Source organism: Ursus americanus, chromosome 26, assembly GCF_024610735.1.
Source record: "Ursus americanus isolate L20-20 chromosome 26, mUrsAme1.1.p, whole genome shotgun sequence".
In the NCBI taxonomy this organism is placed as follows: domain Eukaryota; kingdom Metazoa; phylum Chordata; class Mammalia; order Carnivora; family Ursidae; genus Ursus; species Ursus americanus.
In genome coordinates, this window is record NC_142152.1 from 13,731,313 (window position 1) to 13,750,051 (window position 18,739).

The 18,739-nt window shown below is 53.0% G+C and overlaps 1 protein-coding gene across 6 annotated transcripts in view; it reads left to right on the plus strand.

The window, feature by feature from the left end:
• The window catches only part of PLEKHH1 (pleckstrin homology, MyTH4 and FERM domain containing H1), a 48,029-nt gene that overhangs the window by 16,179 nt on the left and 13,111 nt on the right, over nucleotides 1-18,739 (plus strand). For 5 of the 6 annotated variants that reach the window (XR_006781956.2, XM_087856045.1, XM_045810322.2 and 2 more), the window contains exons 3-14: nucleotides 3,505-3,567; nucleotides 4,373-4,522; nucleotides 6,775-6,858; nucleotides 8,333-8,414; nucleotides 8,529-9,292; nucleotides 12,654-12,732; nucleotides 13,368-13,459; nucleotides 14,981-15,131; nucleotides 15,311-15,456; nucleotides 16,354-16,464; nucleotides 17,406-17,492; nucleotides 17,836-17,997. Coding sequence is in view for 5 of the 6 variants with exons in the window: in XM_087856045.1 (XP_087712171.1) it covers nucleotides 3,505-3,567; nucleotides 4,373-4,522; nucleotides 6,775-6,858; nucleotides 8,333-8,414; nucleotides 8,529-9,292; nucleotides 12,654-12,732; nucleotides 13,368-13,459; nucleotides 14,981-15,131; nucleotides 15,311-15,456; nucleotides 16,354-16,464; nucleotides 17,406-17,492; nucleotides 17,836-17,997 (1,971 nt within the window). In the remaining variant the exon portion in view is untranslated. The remainder of the gene's footprint in view (nucleotides 1-3,504; nucleotides 3,568-4,372; nucleotides 4,523-6,774; nucleotides 6,859-8,332; nucleotides 8,415-8,528; nucleotides 9,293-12,653; nucleotides 12,733-13,367; nucleotides 13,460-14,980; nucleotides 15,132-15,310; nucleotides 15,457-16,353; nucleotides 16,465-17,405; nucleotides 17,493-17,835; nucleotides 17,998-18,739) is intronic. The other variant, XM_045810326.2, reaches the window with a different exon arrangement.

The following is an 18,739-nucleotide window of genomic DNA, read 5'->3' on the forward strand; positions in this document are numbered from 1 at the left end:
AGAGAGATGGTGTTAAAAAATACTCTTTTCAAACAAGGATGGCAGGATGTTGGTAATTGTTGGACCATAGTGATGGATACGTGGATGGTTGTTACACTCTTCTCAAAAACGTGCCAGATGTTCACATGTTTTCAGTGTTCAGAAATTAGTTTTAGGGGGCGCCTGGGTGGCACAGTGGTTAAGCGTCTGCCTTCGGCTCAGGGCGTGATCCTGGCGTTATGGGATCGAGCCCCACATCAGGCTCCTCTGCTATGAGCCTGCTTCTTCCTCTCCCACTCCTCCTGCTTGTGTTCCCTCTCTCGCTGGCTGTCTCTATCTCTGTCGAATAAATAAATAAAATCTTAAAAAAAAAAAAAAGAAATTAGTTTTAGAGGAAAAAAGATACCCCAGCATAAAGGCGAATACAAAATGCTTTGAGCTTCAAGTGTCCCTGCCAGGAAGATGAGAACAGCTGGAGGTTCGGCAGCAATATGGGGATCCTGTGGCTGCCAGTCCAGGCTGAGAGGAGACCCCAGGGTCTGGAAGGTGCCTTCCGTTCCATTTGCTTTAGTGATAGCATATGTAAAGGGATGTCTAGTAGTAAAATCTTGAGGGGGACAAACGCTCACCAGTTATAGGGATAGCTGCCCAGAGCAATAAAAACTCTACATAGTTGGGGGGAGGGGTATAGGCTGACACATAGCGGTGGCCCTCAGTGACCAGGTTAGTACTCTGTAACTCACCCTCCTTTGGTACCAGACCTGACTGGGCCCATCAGGCCCATAACAGAATGATTTGCGGCCCTGACCAGTGTCATTGACCGCTAAGTGGAAATGCCCAGCTGGGCGGTAGGACTCGAATACAATTCTGTTCTTCACTCTGCCTTGGTTTCTCCATCCATAAAATAGGAAGACAAGTTTTTCTATCAGAAGAAGTTTGAAAATGTCAGACAGTTGTTACAGAAGGTTATGAATATGAGTGATCATTTCCTGTGGAAATCCTATGTCTATGGTGCCGCTCAAGGTTGGACCTATCCTATGGTTGAGCTGAAGGTTAATCTAGGAAACTTATCAGGAATCCAAAGCCTTCCTATTCAGTATTTCATTGTATTTTTATTTATGTATTTTTATTTTTTTAAGTAACCTCTATACCCAGTGTGGGGCTCAAACTCATGACCCCAAGATCAAGAGTCAGATGCTGTCCCAACTGAACCAGCCAGGTCCCCCTCATTGTATTCTTTAAAAAATTAAATGCTTCCGGGGCACCTGGGTGGTATAGTTGGTTAAGCGTACAACTCTTAGTTTCAGCTCAGGGTCGAGAGATGGAGCCCTATATTGGGCTCCGTGCCGAGCGTGGAGTCTATTTGAGCTTCTCTCTCTGCCTCTCATTCTACCCCTCCTGCTTGTGCATGTGCTCCCTCTCTTTCAAATAAACAAATAAATCTTATTTAATAAAATGTAAATGCTCACAGCAACTGTATTAGAGATATTTCTAAGGTGGGCTAGAACTCTAACTCTGTCTAGCTTAAGCAAATGGAATTAATTTGGAGGATCCTGGGGCAGCTCACGGAACTGGAAGAATGACCTAACAGTCATGACTTGATGAAGTTTGTGCACACTCTCCCATGCAGCCCCCTGGTTCTTGTCTCTGGTCTCCTGATCCCAGATGTCAGATTCCTGGGGACAGAGAACCTGATGGGCTCAGTCAGGTCTGGTACCAAAGGGGGGTGAGTTATAGAGTACTAACCTGGTCACTGAGGGCCACTGCTATGTGTCGGCCTATACCCCTCCCCGCAACTATGTAGAGTTCTTATTGCTCTGGGCAGCTACCCCTGTAACTGTAATATCAGTCTATGCTATGCTGTTACCTTCCCTGTAGCTGTTTGAAGGTCAGGGGATTCCTGTAACACAGGCTCCAGGACTGTTTGATTTTGGAAAGGCCATCTGGCTCTAGCTGATGTCCGTGTCTGGCTGGCACCAACCTGCCCTCTCAGGCTTGAGTGAAGAGGTTCCATCATGATGATGAAACCCAGGAGAGGAAGGAAAGAAGAGCTGCAGGCACCCTTGGCCTGAGCGCATGAATGCCCCTCAGCGGTGGTCCTGTCCACTGGGAGCCCATGGGACATTTTTGTCCCATGGGTTGTAAATCTTGAGTTTTACTTGGGATCCTCAGATCCTTTCATAGGGAATGTGTGCTGAAAGCATCTGTATCTCCCCAGCCCCAAGAAGGAAAAAAGTGAGTGAGGAAAGGCTGGCCTGAGAAAAGAGGTGCCAGGTTCTTGAACGTGAACTCCTCCCAGGGAGCCCTCCTTTCACCAGGCTGGGGGGCTCCTTCTTCTGCATCAAGAAGGGACGGCAGAATTGCAGTTAAGCAGATGAGCGATTGGGAAAGAAGGGATTCATTGCTTAGTTCGCTGCTAAGTATCAAGCCAGGGTCCAGGCCAAAAAAAGAAGGTTGAGTAGCTGGAGAAAAGGCCAGATCTGCAGAGCTGAGGTGGGAGAGGCTGGACTGGAGCTGGGAAGGTGAGAGCCGTCCAGCCTCATGGAGGACAAGGCTGGGCTATTCTGCCTCTAGTGTAGGTTTAAGGCATACGTGTTGTCTTGGGGCAAGGCAGGGTGAGGAGGGAAGCGGGTGGCTCGTGACAGGAGAGTCGGATGTGTGCCTGCTTCCTCAGAGCCTCTGTGTGATGATGTCCATGGGGCAACACACGGCTGGCCCGGCCCTGCCATCCAGCCCACACTCCTCACCGGGAGCTTGTGAAGGTGCAGAGGCGCCGGGGGGGGGGGGGGCTTGTGAGCATCGCCTTAGCCTTCAGCTTAGAGCTGGTCCCTGATGAGCCTCCGTGTGTAAGAACATTGGTCCCTGTGTTTGGCCAATTGGCATAAAATTCCAGAATTGCTGAGATCCTCAGACCTGAATGACACATCTATACTGCAAGATAGAATTTTTAAAAATGTGTCCTGAGCCTTTCTATTTAAGATTAAAGAAATCAAATAAGGTGATGCCTGTTAATGCCTTTGGTAGTCAGAGATGTCCTTGATAAGGGATAAATATTTGTCCCCAGCCAGTGAGCTGTCCTTGGGTGGGAAGGAACATTCTCTTACTGCTGACATAATGGGGGCTCCTGTGGGAGCATGTTCTGTGCCAGGTACGTGGCGAGCAGTGGCAGGGCCCTGCCTGTGACTTGGTGCTGAGGAGACGGAGGGCTGAGGGCAGCAGTGCCTCATGAAGAATGTTCCTGCTACCTGCCTAGGTACCCCATGCACGGGAGAGAGAACTAGGCTTTTATTCGCTCAGCAGAGAGGACAGCGGCTCTAGGCTCTTCACCTGCCCCATAAATTCAGGATAACGGAGCAGAGGGGTGCCATGAAAATCTTTGCCCTGACACCCCTGAGCCACCCTTGAGTTGAGCAGTTTAAGCCTGGCCTGTGTGGAGTGTCTGCACAATTTGCTCACATTGCCCTGATGCCATGGTCGTAGTGGGGACACCCTACCTATATTTGTCCTTCCTCTCTGGTTGAGCAGATGCAGGAGCTGGAGCAGAGGCTGCTGGAGGCAGAGCAGAGGGCAGAGAACGCGGAGACCCAGGTAACCAGGGCGGGGGATGGGCAGGACTGTGCAGTGGAAGTGGCTGGTGGCTTTCCCTGATCCTTCCCAGGGACGCACACAGACACACTCATCACCCTCACCAGCTTCCCATGGGGACACGGAGGAGTCACGTGCCAGTTCTTCTGAACAAATTAATTCAGGTGCTTGGAGCTCTCTTTAGGCACGAAGGAGTCTTTGGGGTTCGTGCGTGAGCAGGTGGCTGGATTAGTCCAAATAGGCCAAGTTATGCCGAGGTAACTGGTCTCAGCAGCTTATACCGTTCAGTTTGCATTCATGGTACCTCTCCATTGAGGGTTAGCTGGGGATTCTGCTTCCCGCAATGGAGCTCTCCATCTTCTGCCTGGACCCTCTGGAACAGGCAGCCTCCTTGGTTGCCAAGGCAGGGAGAGAGCTCTTAAATACCTCAGCCCAGAAATGGTGAGTCACTTCACTTGGACCCATTGGCTGGAGTGAATTCCATGGCCATCTAGCTACGAGGGGGTTGGGGCAGAGTGAGAAGCACGGGGACAGTCATGAGCAGCAGATATCTCTGCCACAGTGAAGTTGAAGCAGTTTGTCCTGCCCACCTTGTTCCTGTTGGGGCCCCCAGAGTGAGATGGCCTGGTACCCAACCGTTTCTTCCTTGTCAAGTCCTTAGTTTGCCCAGAGGAGGCTTTTAACAAATGGTTATGGAATTTATTGGCTCCAACTGTTCTGGGTGAGGGCTCTGCCTGGGAATCGTGGGCTGGGCATCAGGAAGGGTCACACACACATGCCAACCCTATGTGACGATGGTGCTTTTAAGGTGGGTGTGATGGAGGAGAAGGTAAAACTGTCCAATCTGAAGAATGTGGACTCAGCAGGCAGCCTGCACCGGAAGTACCAAGAATTGCTGAAAGCCATGCAATGCAAAGATGAGCTCATCGGCCAGCTGGAGGCACAGCTGGAGAAGCAGGTAAGGGCTGACATGCCGCACAGCACCATTGCCCCCTGCAATTGAACAGCATGCCTCTGCTTGAGCCCTCCACTGGTGGGGAGCTCACTCCCTCATGCAACTGTTCTTTCACATGGAGAGTCAACTGTTAGAAGATATGTTAGGAGCCAGGCAGGGGATGTAGTGGGGAGAGGACCATATAGGCAGACAGATCTGGGTTTGAATCCCCCCCCCGCCAACACCTACTGCTCTCTGGCAAGTAAGTCACGGATTCTCATTTTACCCAGCTGTAAGGGAGGGGTTATAATACACCACGGGGCTGTCCAGAGAGTGAACGCAGGTCATCTGTGTATAGTACCAGACATGAGGTTGGTGTTTGGTAAGGAGAGCCTGTCCTCCTCCACCCTGGCCTTGTGGCCTGCCAGCGTAGTATCAGAGCAGCACGGAGCTGGACCGTGAGCCTTGGTCAGCGAGTTGGCCAAACTTCCTCAGTGGACCCGATTAGGCAGACACATGGGTGCCCAGGAGAGGCCATGCCCCACCTTCCAGCTTCGTTAGCCCTTTTGCTCTGGAGAGGGTATCTGAAACATCACTCTGCCAGTTCCCTGTGCCCGGCCTCCTCCCCTTTACAATCCCATTAACTTCATCCGAACTCTGTCCCTTCCTCTGCCCTCGGCCTCACCTACCCATTATCCTAGTGCCAGAGCACCTTCGTTTCCCACAAACCACCTCACAGTGTGGCCAGATGACTTTTAATTTTCTGCATGTGAATTCTCCATGAGGTGCCAGCTGGTCCTAGGAGTATTTTCCCACCATCGTTGGCAAACTTGTTTATCATCCATCAGCATTCACTGAACATATCCGTTGTGTGATTGCCTTTGTATGCTCTGGGGCACCCAGCGTGTGTTCCTGAAAAATCATTGGAAAATACAATGTCGACCCATGAAATCTCTAGTCAGTTATTCATTGACTTTGGAGATACCTTACCTCCTTTTTTGAGTGGTTCACAGAAGTGGCAGCATCTGGGGATTCGTGGGCAAAATGATTCCTGCTAAAGCTTAGATCCAAAAAAAAAAATCATTTTCCAATAATAAAAGGTCAGAATAGAAAGAATGTTGTTCTGCAAGTCAGTAGGCCTGGCTTTAGTTCCAGCTGTGCTCCCCACACTGATGGAGGCAAGCCACGTCACCCTCCGGGCCTCCGTTTCCGCAGCCATATACAGAGGCTATCAGACAAGGTCAGGGGTTGGCAGACTTGTTCTGTAAAGGGCCACAGATACATACTTTCGGCTTTGCAGGCCATGTGGCCTCTGTTGCAACTCTTCAGCTCTGCCATTGTATCAGGAAAGTAGCCCTAGACAATACATAAGTAATAGGCATGGCTGTGTTGCAGTATGGCTTTATTTATAAAAATAGGTGGGGTGGGGGAGAGGAACCAGATGGAAGGCTGGGTGGTGGCCAGTTTGCAAACCCCTTCAACTGGTTAACCTTAAGGTCCTTCCAGTATTCACTGCGAATATTTCTTGTGTGTCAAAGGACAGCATTCCATTTTCATTTTGTTTATTTAGCCCTGATTTGTGGACACTTAGGTTATGTCCAGTTGTGAGTTTTTTGCTTAATCAACTAATATTGCAGCTAACGATTCGTAAGCCAGTGGTTTGTCAGGTCAGCGGTATATGCATTTAAAACGTTGACAGATATTATCAAATTGCTGCCCCAAAAGGCTTTGTCAGTTTCTAGAACAGGGGCTGTTTTCCAACAGCCTTGACAATTTGGGATAATATCAAACTTTTAAATTGTGTTAGTCTGATAGAGGAAAACAATGTCTGACTTTTTATGTGCATTTTTAAAATTGCAGTTGGGTCGAACAGCTTTTCATGGGTTCCTTTCCCTTTATTTCTCTTTCTGTTGACTTCCTGTTCATATTCTTTTTGCGTGTATTTATTGGTTTGTTCGTTTCAAATTAGCCCTCTTTATTTAAGTCTTTTGTGTTGTAAATCATCCCCCAGTTGGTCTTTTGATTTTGGGGGAACTTTTGTTTGTCATATAGTGATTTATAGTGATGGTATAGATTCATTAGTCTTTTTCTTCATGGCTTTGGGGTGTGTATCATACTGAGGAAGACTTTTCCCACTTTAAGAATATTTTTTAAATTCATAAGCGAATTTCTTTTTTTCCGTTGCCCCCCCCCCCCCCCGTTGTTTGATATTCCTTCAGTCATTCACTGTACCAGTGACTGCTATTATGAACTAAAGGCCCTCCCCTTTCTTGCAGAAGCAGATGAGAGCTGAAGAAGCAAAAGGTATCCAGGAAAAAGCTGCAAAGATCAAAGAATGGGTGACCCTGAAGTTAGCAGAGGTGAATGGAAAACTCATCTCAGGAAGCCTGGAGTGGACATGCGAGGGGGGTCCCTCTGTCGCCCAGCATGTTTCTGCCTCCTGTCTATGGGGCCTTGACTGACCTCCATTGTGTTAACCGTTTGTCCTTCACTCAGCTTGAACACTGAGACTCATCGCTTCACTTTTCCCTTCCTCCTGTTGTGGTCGGGTTTCCCTAGAGCTCCTGCCAGCTTTGTGTTTGGGGAGGCGCCCAGCCAGTGTCCTCCTGAGAGCACACACACCCTACGTCCACCCTCTCCACTTCCCCTCTGTCCTCTCGTTCTTCTCAGCTGGTGTTTGTGATGATGATCAAATACACGTGTCGTTGACTGTTTCCCCCATTTTTAGTGGACCAATCCGTGGCATTCAGTACATTCACAATGTCGTGCAGCCACCACCACTGTCTGTTTCCAAAACTTTCATCACCCCAGACAGCAGCTCTGTGCCCAGCAGTCACGAAGTCCCTGATCTCTCGTCCCCCGGCCCCCAACAGCCCCTGTCCTTTTTCCACCTCTAGTTCGTCACTTGCTACGCTTCACTTAGGAAAGCTTGGGGCTAGAAGCTGCCGTGCTACTAGCAACAAAAAACAAAAAGCAACCTCTTTCTAAACAAAAGGGAAAGGAATTGAAATTTGGAAAAGGACAAACATCAACTTCTCTTCCTCCATCCCAGCACAAATGGTTCATGCCTGCGGGGGGTATTGGTTCTTTTTGCCTCCCCATGTCCTGTCACCTGCTAGACTACAAGCTCTTGGGGTGCAGAGCTGATAACCTGGTTTGCCTCCATATTTGCTGAAAGGTGCTCAAAAAAGTAGGTTGGATTTCATTAAGAATAATTACAGCAGCCGTGCACAAGGGTCTCATAGATGGTGTGTTGAGTTAAAGAAATCAGACGTAGACGTACATATTGTATAATTCCATTTATGCCAAAAGGGCACAACTGAGCCAATGTGTGCAGGGGTGCATGCCTGGATGGTAAAACCCAGAAAGCAAGGAAGTGAGTCTGGTACACTAAGAAGAGTGGCTGCCTTCCGGGGGAGGAAGAAGCATGTGACTGGGAAGGGGCGAGTCCAGGGTTGTCGGCCGTGCTGGCAAATTCCTATTTCTTGACCTGGATGGTGGTCACATGAGCATTCACTTCAGTCATTTGCTAAGCTCTTCATTGATGTGGTCTGCAGTTTCCTGGGTATGTATTCTAGTTCACAATTTTTTTTTAATGGTATTTTAGAAAAGACGGTGCAGGGGCTGCCAAATGGAATTCTATCCGAACCAAAACTGGTTAGCACAAAGGAAAGGGGGTAGGTCAGGGCTCCCTGGGAGGGTCAGCCCTGGATTGCTGGGGCCCCAAGTGTTCTTTTTCAAAGATTGGATTTAAAAAGGATTTTAATCTTATTTTGAATTTTATGTCTGAACCTGTCGGCTAAGTATTCTGTCTTTTTTTTTTCTTTTTCCCAGCTTGAGATGGAGAATCAGCACCTGAAAAGCAGTAATGAGCAGCTGGTGGAGCAGGTGGGAGCCCTCCAAGACGCTCTAGCAGGTGAGCAGGACAGGCTGTGTGTGTGTGTGTGTGTGTGTGTGTGTGTGTGTGTGTGTGTCAGGGTGTGCGCTGAACTGAGGGAGCTCTCACCATACCCGTTTCCCCCAACCACAGCTCTTCAGATGGCACCTTCCGGGAAGCTGCTGCTGAACCCTCAGGAAGCCCCAGAGCAGGATTCTGCCCCTTCAGGGCCAGGGACGCAGCCAATAGGGCAGGACAGTGGTCCCCAGGCCCAAGGTGCCCTGAAGGCAGCTATGCATGCACCTTCCCCGGGTGCTCTGCAGAGCAAGGACTCTGGTCCTAAAGCAGGACTTTCCCTGGAGAAGTCTAGTTCCATTGTGGTCCATCCTGGGGAAAGAGCGGAGGCCAAGACCCTCCCACCTCCTCTCGGAAGAGAGGGCTCTCCCTGCCGGCCGTGCATGAAGCCTTGCACCCATAGACATGGTTCGGCTTCCTGGGGGGAGGGCCTGGTCACCGCTCAGGGAGGGACACTCCCTGGGACAAAGAACTCTGCCAGGGAAGGTAGCCTGGGCTGCAGCCTGACCCTCCCAAAGGTGCGGGTCCCCAGCACCCCCCGGGACAGCATCCAGCTGGCCAAGCGGCACCACAGTCAGCCCCAGGTGGGCCCTGGGTGCTTCAACCACGTGGTGAGCATCGAGATGGGGACCCTGTCAGCCCTCCATCCCTCCAGCCTTCCTGAGGCCGAGGCCCGAGCCAGGCCCCGGGAGGCACCGGAGAGCATGGAGGTGGAGGAGCCGCCCCCAGCGGGAAAGAAGGAGGAGGATAGACAGAGCCCGAAGGCCCGAAGAGCCGAGTGGGAGGAAGTGGAATTGGGCAGCAAACCCCCCACGCCCCCTCTGCACCGGTTTCCATCCTGGGTAAGAGGCACTTTGTTTGCCGGGGGGGTGGGGTAGGGGGGCAGAGCGGCTCATGGGGCGCAGACTCGCAGGGCCAGAGCCGGGACTCGGAGTGGTTGCACAGTGGCTGGCTCTCCCTTCGTGACCTTGTGCCACCGACCAAGCTGGGCGCCTGGGGCACATTTTCTCATCTAATCTTCTGCACTCTTTGAGGGGGTACAGTGCGCTGGTGAGGAGCACAGGTCCCCGAATCAAACCACTAGGGTTTGCTGAATGTGACCCTGAGCATGTTACTAAACCTCTTCCTAGCCTCCGTTCCTCTTTGTGACATGGGGTAACAGTACTTGCTTTACCGGGTGGTTGTGAGGAGGGAGCGTGTGAGGTGGCAGGGAGCACCTGCAGTCGTGGTTCATAGAAAGTGCTGGCTGCTGTTGTCTGCGAGCCTTTCCTTACTGTAATATTGGATAAAGGACGTGATGGCCGGTGGCGCTGCCTCTGAATCAGCAATCTGGGGTTGGGGACCCCGAGGAAACAAGACCAGCCATGCGTCAGTCTTCGCAGAGTTGGGTGATGGCTATGCGAGGTCATTCTTTATTCTCTTCTTTCTGCTTTTGTGTCTCTTTGGCATTTACCGTGATAAACACTTAAAATGAAAATGGGAGGGGCACCTGGTGCTCAATTGGTTGAGCGTCTGCCTTCGGCTGAGGTCATGATCCCAAGGTTCTGGGATTGAGTCCTGCATCGGGCTCCTTGCTCAGCGGGAAGCCTGCTTCTTCCTCTCCCTCTGCTGCTCCCCCTGCTTGTGCTCTCTCTCTCTCTCAAATAAATAAAATCTTCAAAAAATAAAAATAAAATGAAAATGGGGGGCGGACGGACATGGATACGGCTGCCCAGGTCAGTGTGGAGGGTGAGATGAGATGCAGGGCGAAGAGCGTGTAGCTCGGGGCCCAGCATGAGCACAGGACCCCGCATCTGTGCGAGCCGTGAGCTGCTGTCCCCTGTTACCGATGGGGCACTGCTGTCCCCACAGACTTGCTTACTCGCCCGCGGTCATGGAGCCGCTAGTGAGGAGCCAGGCTTTAAAGGTGGGCCCCGCTGCCTCCAGGCCCGGCTCTAACCTTCTGGCTTAGGGGACATCATAGAGCAGATGTCTGCTTCTTCCTTGTGCTCAGACCCCCAGATGATGCTGTGATGGGAGACGTCTGTGTGTCTGGCTCCTGGCAGCACAAGGGAAAGGGGTTCTGGGGGGCGTACTTTGGGGCGACACCGCCTTTCATTTTCACCACTGCCTGGGAGACCTGCCTTTTCAGCAGCACCTTGCGGGGGCTCTGTTTGCAGTGCTGGCGGCCTCAGCGCCGCAAGCATATGGGCCACGTCCTTAGCAGTGCTTGCTGACCAGCGCTGATGGCCGTAAGGGGGCCGGATGGCTGGAGACACAGCCATGCCTGGGAGTGGGGTCTGGGGGAGGCCTGCTAGGCCTCCCTGGGCCGGTCTTGAGGTCTTATGCTGCTGCCCTGTCCCTGAAGCACCGGGGGTCGTGGGAACACCTCACAAGGTGCTGCTGCCATCCAGAGAGCAAGAGTGAGGTGGAGGGGCAGCGGGCAGGGAAGGAGCACAGGGGCAGGCGGGGCAGCAGTGGAGAGGATGTTGGAAAGGAGGGAAGGGCCAGGCCAGGCTGGACCACCGTCAGAACCATCCCTCTTCTCTTTCATTGTTGCCTTGTAACTACAGACCCTCTAGAACCCTAAAGCGGAGGTGGGCAGTGAGGGGCATCCGGGCAAGGGGGCCTCGGCAGGGGGTGCCAGAGAGAAGTGCTGCTCACTTCTGCCGTTTGGCCAAAACAGAGCCGTCCGCCATGATGGCTCAGAGGAGTTCTTGTGTTCTGCCTGCACGTGTTGGGTGTGGGTTGAGGGGAGGGGAAGAGAGACCCAGGGGAAAAGGGAGTGAATACTTTAGACGATGCTTCGGACGACGCTTTCCCCATGTGACGTCAGCTGAGCTGTGGGGGTGAAGGTGTGAAGGGGCGTCGGGTCTTTCCACAGGCCCTCGCTGCTCTCAGCTGGGCCCCGGGACCCAGCGGTTGGCCATACCAGCTAAGGAGGACTTGCCTCCTGTTCACAATCTTCATCGCAACTCGCGCCTAAGAAACCTCGATAGGTGCCCACTCTCTCTTCTCAGGTGGGACCCGCTGGGCAGGGACCATCTGAGGGGAAAGCAAGACCGGGGATGGAGAGGCGGACAGCTCTCAGAGGGAGGCGCATACACCCATCTGCCAGTTCAGAGTGTGCAGAGCCCTTTCTTGGTTGATCCTCAAAGCAACCTCGTGAGCGGGGCAGTGGATAACTTTTGTGAAACACTCCCACGTCTGTTTTACCTAAATCCAACAAGCATCGCTTGCATATCCTCTGTGAAGTTAGAGGCTGCCTGTGGCTGAATTCTGTGAGCAGCACTAGCAGGAATAATCCCCTCCAGGGACCCCCTTCCTCGCTGCCCCTCTGTCTCTCTTACCTCCCATCCCTCTGCTCAGCTCAGGGGAGGTCCCACCCAGCCCTCCTTCCCCCACGTACCCAGAGCTGCTGCTCCCCTCTGGGGGACACCCCGGTAGCACCCCGCAGCCCTTCCAGCCCCAGGCCCCAGCCCCGCTGCCTCCCTGAGCCAGCTAGGCCCACCTTCCCTCATCCTTGTGACTCCCCTGAGGGGAGTCTTTGTTTCCCTTTACCTTGAGTGGAGAAAAGGGTGGGAAAAGCGCAGGTGGGGCCTCTGGGTTGTTTGATCAAAACCATTAGCAAAGCTCCCTAGGCCTGTGGGCCTGCTTCAGACCCAGGAATGCTGAGGTTAGGTAACGGGGGAGTTGAGGGTGGGGGTTCCCATCCATGTGTCTTCTACAGTGGGGCTCAGGGTCCTAGGTGAGCTTAGGCAGACTTTGTAGGTTGGGCTGAACCATGAACATCACGTTGTTACTGTAGGAAAAACTGTCCCAGTTTCCAAACAACGGGCTTAGAAAAGGGCGAGCCCCTGCCGTGGGGCTCCCACCTCTTCATTATCAACACTCCAGCTTCGAGGGGTGAGAGCCTGAGACCAAGGGCCTCTACAATGGGTATGATTCAGAGAAACAGGAAGGGTCGGGGCACTAGAAGGGATGCGTATCTGTTGGATGCTGATTATATTCCCGGCGTCCGCTCTCTGTGACAGGTGCGTGTTAACTCACTTTTGGGGTGAGGAAGAGGAGGCTCAGATGTGACTTGCCTGGGATTACCCCACCTGTAATTGGCCAAGCCTGGACGCACACCTGCGTCCACAGCCATCCTTTGCCCTCCACACCCAGGAGGGGCTGCGCTGGGCTCCGTGCTGGGCTCTGACACTCTGGGGCCTTCCATTCCAGGAGAGCCGGATCTATGCTGTGGCCACGGCTGGCATGCGGCTCTCGGATGCATCTCCCAGAACGAATGCCGCCTGCTGCGGTGAGTCCCCAGGGAGCCCACGTGCTGGACAGGGTGGGCATGCAGGGAGACTCTTAGGAACACCCAGCACCCCGTTCCTTCCCCAACAGGTGAGGTTCAGTGAAATCACACAGCCGGGCTACCTACCGAGGAGGGAGAAGGAAGCTGTGCAGGTTTAGTTTATGGCTTACAGGGTGGGCGTGGCCTTGAACCGGATTGTAGCCAATTACGGAGCTGGAAGGGGCCTTAGAAGTGGGGTTCTCTAGCTCAGCCTCCCACCTGCACTGGCTTCCCTTCTGTAGTGCCCAGTACTGGGGGTCGGAGAGCCCCCCCCATGCCTTGATTTAGATGAGCCCCCTGAAGGAACCACATCCCTACCCTTTGGCTCCCAAGCTAGCTGGCCAGCCACTGAATCCCCCAGGATGTGAGCTCCAGAGTCACACAGTTGGTGATTCACCTCGCAAGGGTGGGACTAAAGAAGTCCTTGGCCCCCATGCTAAGGACTGCCACCCCATCTGTCTCCTGGAGTGCTGTTTCAGGGAACACTGTCTACGTGGAACTCCTCCTCAGTTTGCCCAGGTCTCTGCCTCCCACAGGTCCCCCAAGTGAGTTACAGCACCCGAGTTAATCTCATCCCTCTTCCCCATCCCCTCCAGCTTCAAGCCCTCCTGCCCTTGCGTCCCCTGGGCCTTTCTCTGGCCTTGTCTACAAGAATGTCACCGTGCCTGTCTACACAGCCCTGAAGGGGGTAAGAAGCTGCTGTCCGAGGTGGGGGTGTTCTATGCAGGAGGCCCCTTCTCCATGTAGTGGCTCGAGTGGGTCAGGCTTCCACACACACAACTCTGGGCAGGGAGCTCGGCTACCATATATATGTCATTTTATTTTTAGTATTTATTAGATTTTTATTATAAAAACTGTATGTTTACAAAAATTTGAATCCGTATGATCATGGGCAAAGTGAAAAGGTAAATGTTAGACCCACTGCTGCTTCACCTGTCTTCCCCATCTTTTCACGTCTGTCCCGGGAGGACTCCTTCCAGAATATTTCATATGTGTTCAAACATATATTCCTATGTATACTCTCATAATATCTCTGTGGGTTTTTCTTTGAGCACACAGTATTACATTAGTTTCGTATCTCTGTCTTTTTTAACAAAAATCAGCTGTAACCGCAGCATAATGTTTTCATACATATTTTTGTCTCCTTTTGTTATTGGTTTTTGAGGTCAAAACAGTAATACTTTGTGAAACTTTTTAAAGAAGAATCAAAAAGCCAAAAGTGAAATTTTCTTTCACGTTACTTTTCCCTAATTTCTAACCCTGGAGGCAACTATCATTCGTGGTTTGGTGTTTATTCTGTGAGGCTCTCTGTTGCATTTACCAGTGCACTGACAGATACTGCCTGTGTCCCTGTCCCTGTCTCTCACACACAGGCACACGCACACATACACACGCGTGCGTGTGTACACAAGGAGGATCACACCGTATATGTCCTTCCGTCCCTTGCTTGCTCGCACGACCGTGAGTCAGATCTCCCAGCTGCACCTCCGTGCACAGCTCTGCTTCCCCTCTTAGGGCTGTCTGGTACCCCTGCTGTGGATGCCCCATAACTACCTTACCCTGCCCTCTACTGATGGACAGTTTAGGTCCTATCTCTGTTTTTCTCTGCAGTCACTGTCATGATGAATATCATTGCACAAACGCATCTCTGTGCACTCAAGTATCACGTGTATGTATTTCCGGAGGACAGAGTTCTAGAGGGGAAATGTATGGGTGAATGATAGGCATATTTTACATTTTGGCAGGTCTTGCCAAATTACCTTCTAAAAGGCTTTATCAGGCTACAGAGCACCTCGTTCCCCACACTTTCACCAACGTTGAGATAGTCTTTTTAAATGTTTGCCAACTGAGATGGCTTCTCGTTTCCTTATCCGCACACATTTAAAGCTCCTATCTGTGCTTGGCCTGCGTGGCGTTCTGGCCCCCTAGTGGCAGGAGGAAGGGTCACAGCAGCTGGGTACTCAGCCTAGATGGGCCAGGTCCTTTGGGGACCACAGAGGATGGTGTGTGGGCGGGAGGCCTAAGGGGAAGCATGGAGGTGAGGACGGGAGAGTAAGGTGGAGACCGAATGGTTGTCTGTAGAGTGCCCCGGGGGGGTGATGGCGTCCACGTGCCCCAGACAGGCCGTGTGAGTGGGAGTACCAGTGCCCACAGGAAGGGCTGTGTTTTGCAAGGTGAGCTGGAGTGGGGGAGGGCGCCTGTCTTGCAGAGAGCCACGCAGATCAGCACTGTGCCTTTTGTGGACGAATCCTCTGGGTCCGATGATGACTGCAGCTCTCAGGCGAGTTTTCGAACCTCAGTCCCCTGCTGTGAGTCCAGGAAGACCAGCGGACTGGGCAGCCCCCGGGCCATAAAGAGAGGTACAGAGGAGGGACTGGGAGGGTGTGGGGCAGAAGCAGCCCCATGCCTCCTCCCATGCGCGGGCTTACCCAGGGCCCCTGCTTGATCTGTGCCTGTGACCCTCAGCTCCAGACTCAGACGTCCTGGGTCAGGGAGGAAGGCTCCTGCAGCCCCTGGCCCTTGACTCCTCCTCCCTCAGCAGGCGTGTCCATGTCCTCGCTGAGCTCCGAGGGTGACTACGCCATCCCCCCGGACGCCTGCTCGCTGGCCAGCGACTACTCGGAACCAGAGCACAAACTGCAGCGCACGTCAGCCTTCTCCGGCGAGGGGCCGGGCCTGGGCGGGGTGAGCTGGGAGCACGGGCCGCCCCGGGCTGAGGCAGGGCAGCATGGGGCAGCCTCCAGCAGAGGCTGTGTCTGCCTGGAGCCCTCAGCCGGAGACGAGGGGTCCTGGGGAATGCCCAAGGGCCACGGGGGCCGCGACATGTGTGCGGCGCCAGGGAGTAGGCAGTGGGCAGGTACCGAGTCAGGTGCACACAGACCCTGTGAAGAAGGAGAGGGCACCCAGTGAGCTCCTCATCAACCCACGAGTAGCCAGTAGGCTTTCCCATGGCGGCCCACCGGGCCCCAGGCGTTTCCATGTGTTCCCATCCTGGAATGCCAAGAGCGGGCATTTACAGGGTTCTTACCAAGCGCCCCACACCATGCTCAGTGCTCTTCATGCTTTGTCCCATGTGTCCTCACCATCCTCTTAGGACAAGGACCCCATTTTTTTGGATAAGAAGCCTGAGGCTTAGAGTCGTGCTGCAGACCCACATCCCTCATTCCCTAGGCCTCTGCCCCAGCCTGGCTGATGTGCCCTTCTTCCCCAAACCTCACTCTCCCTTCCTGCTGCCTACAGTGGCCTTTTCCTCCCCTTGGTGTGGCTTTGAAGGGAAGCTGACTTTTCCTTCCAAGCCCAGTTTGGATCTGGCTCTTCAGGAAGCCCTCCCTGGCCAGCCTCTCCCTCATGCAGCCCCTGGCAGGGCCACCTTGCTTTATGCTAGTTCTGTCTGAACCCTTAGCAGGGCATAGTGCCCTGAAAATGCATCTAGTAGGTACTCAAAAATTTGTTTTTAATTGATGACAAAGCAGTAACTCAAGTGGGCCATTTTGGCTCGTGTGACATCTACAAACCCAAAGTGATTCCCCCTTTCTGTCCACTCCTCTTCCCCCCCGCCCCCGTACCCTCTCACCCCTGCAGGAGTCACTGGAGAAGTCGGGCTACCTGCTAAAAATGGGGAGCCGGGTAAAGACGTGGAAGAGGCGCTGGTTTGTCCTGAGACAGGGACAGATTATGTACTACAAGTCCCCGGTGAGACCCTCCTCCCCCAGGACAGTAGTCAAAAGGGCCCCAGCCCAAACTCAGAACTGTGCAGCGGGGGCTAGAAGAAGGGTTGGTGGGGCCCACGGCCAGAGGGCAGAGGTCTGGCAGGTGGGGAGAGGTGGCCTGTCTGGGCACCCAGGGCTTTGAGCCTCACACGGGACCCTGAGGCTGGTCACGGGTTCCTGGAGTGAAATCAGGCACAGAGCCGTCAAAGGCAGTTCCAGATGAGTTGGCTTGGTGATTCCTTCTTACTTCAGAAGCTGATTTCTTTTAATTCCTAGTCCCGTAAAAGAATTGTTTCCAGGCTGTCCTCACATTATCTGGGTGGTTCTAACAGAGAGCCCATCACCTCCTCCACCTCCTTCCTGTACAGTTTGGGATTAGGGAGCCTTGGATGTTGAGATCTAGTTTGACAGGACCTCCTTGGGGAACCAACATTAATGTTTTAAAGAAAGCGAAAAGGCCATGTCTCTTGTACAACTCTAGCCAGTGGTCAGTGGCTGTTGAGGATTCCAGACCCGTATCACTCAGTGAGTGGGCATGCTCTGATTGGTTAGTAAGGTGTGCAGGTGCACTGGGAAGGGGAATGGTGATAGGTATGCCACTTATTTGCCACACTTGGTATGAAGAATGTAGTAGAAAAATTTAAAGACTTTATAGCTCAGAATAACGTGATTGGCTTCTGACCTAATTTTAAAGGTTCAATCTATACTTTTTTAAGGCTGGGGTCACATGGACCCATGTCTCTCTCTAATCATTGCTCCATTTAGCCAGAACCAGGATCCAGAACAAGTTACCAATCATACCATAGCCCAGGAAAGCTTGGGAATCACTTTCCCCTTCGCCTGTGGCCTGGAGTAAGATCTGAGGGAGAATGATGTGCTCTGGGAAGGGTCCTACCGTGTTCCTGCCCGTTCCTGTCTTTACAGAGCGATGTCATCCGGAAACCTCAGGGTCAAGTGGAACTGAATTCCCGTTGCCAGATTGTTCGAGGAGAGGGTGCACAGACATTCCAGGTGGGTGGGCTCCTAGCAGCCAGCGGTTTAGACGAAGAGGTGCTGGGTTTGGATAGGACTATGATGGAAACAAAGCTGGGGCAAAATGAGCATGTGTGAGAGACATCACATCCACACTTGGATGTGACCCTAATTTGTGAGTACTGGGAGGGAAGAAGAGACCGAATGTGCGAGACAGAGTGAAGGTAGCAGAGACAGGGGGAAGAGAACAAGGGAAAGAAGGGAGGGAGACCCAGGGTGGGAGGAAGGAAGGCCCAGTGGGTTCAGGGATCTGTGCCCCCTCAGAGCCCAGTCCCTGGCATGCCATCCTGCCGTCTCCCTGCCCCTGATCTCTCCCCCACAGCTTATCTCTGAGAAGAAAACCTATTACCTGACAGCGGACTCACCAGGCCTGCTGGAGGAGTGGGTCCGAGTACTGCAGAGCCTGCTGAAGGTCCAGGCCGTGGGGCCTCCAGCCCTGCCGCGGGGTGGCACCAAGCCCGCTGTGAAGGGCTGGCTGACCAAGGTAGGGGACGGGCTGGTGGGGAGGAACGCGGGCCTCCCAAGCTCCCGAGAGGCAGGGGAGCCAGGCGCCTAAGGGCGGCCCTCCTTACAGCCCGTCTGCAGGACTTGGCTCACCGGGTTAGCCGGTGGGCCTCAGACACGTCTGACCACTCAGAGTGTCCGTGAATGAACACAGAGATCAGGGTTGTGAGTACCACAACTGTTGTTGGGACAGGAGGGAAAGGAACGTCTTGGACCTATTTTGAGGTCATTAGGAATTGCTTCCCCCGCACCTGCGCCCGCCGTGCCTCAGTATGAATAGTGGAAGCCGTGAGGTGGGTGAGGTAGGGGTGGCCACTCAAAGAGGTCAGATCCCAGGCCTGCCCTAAAGGTGTTTGAGTTAGGACTCTTCTGGCTATAAGGAGCAGAGAAGTACTTGTTAACCTCGAGAAAATGGAAGTTAACAAGAAAGCACATGAACTAGGCCAGAACGCCATGAGAAAGCAAAGCCACGTGTGAGCAAGCTCGGTGCTCTTGGCTCTCTCTCCGCCTCCGCATTCAGTCTGTGCTCGTGTCAGTCTCCTGCCACCCTCATGATTTACGTTTGCCTGGGGGCTTTAGTCCGCCGGGCATGGCCCTGCCCTCCCTCTCAGCATCCTGACAGCTGTGTCCATATTCCTGGGACAGGACATCTGACTGGCCTGGTTAGTCTTTATGGCATGTGGTGCAAGGATGGATGGGCTGTCACAGGGTACACACCACGA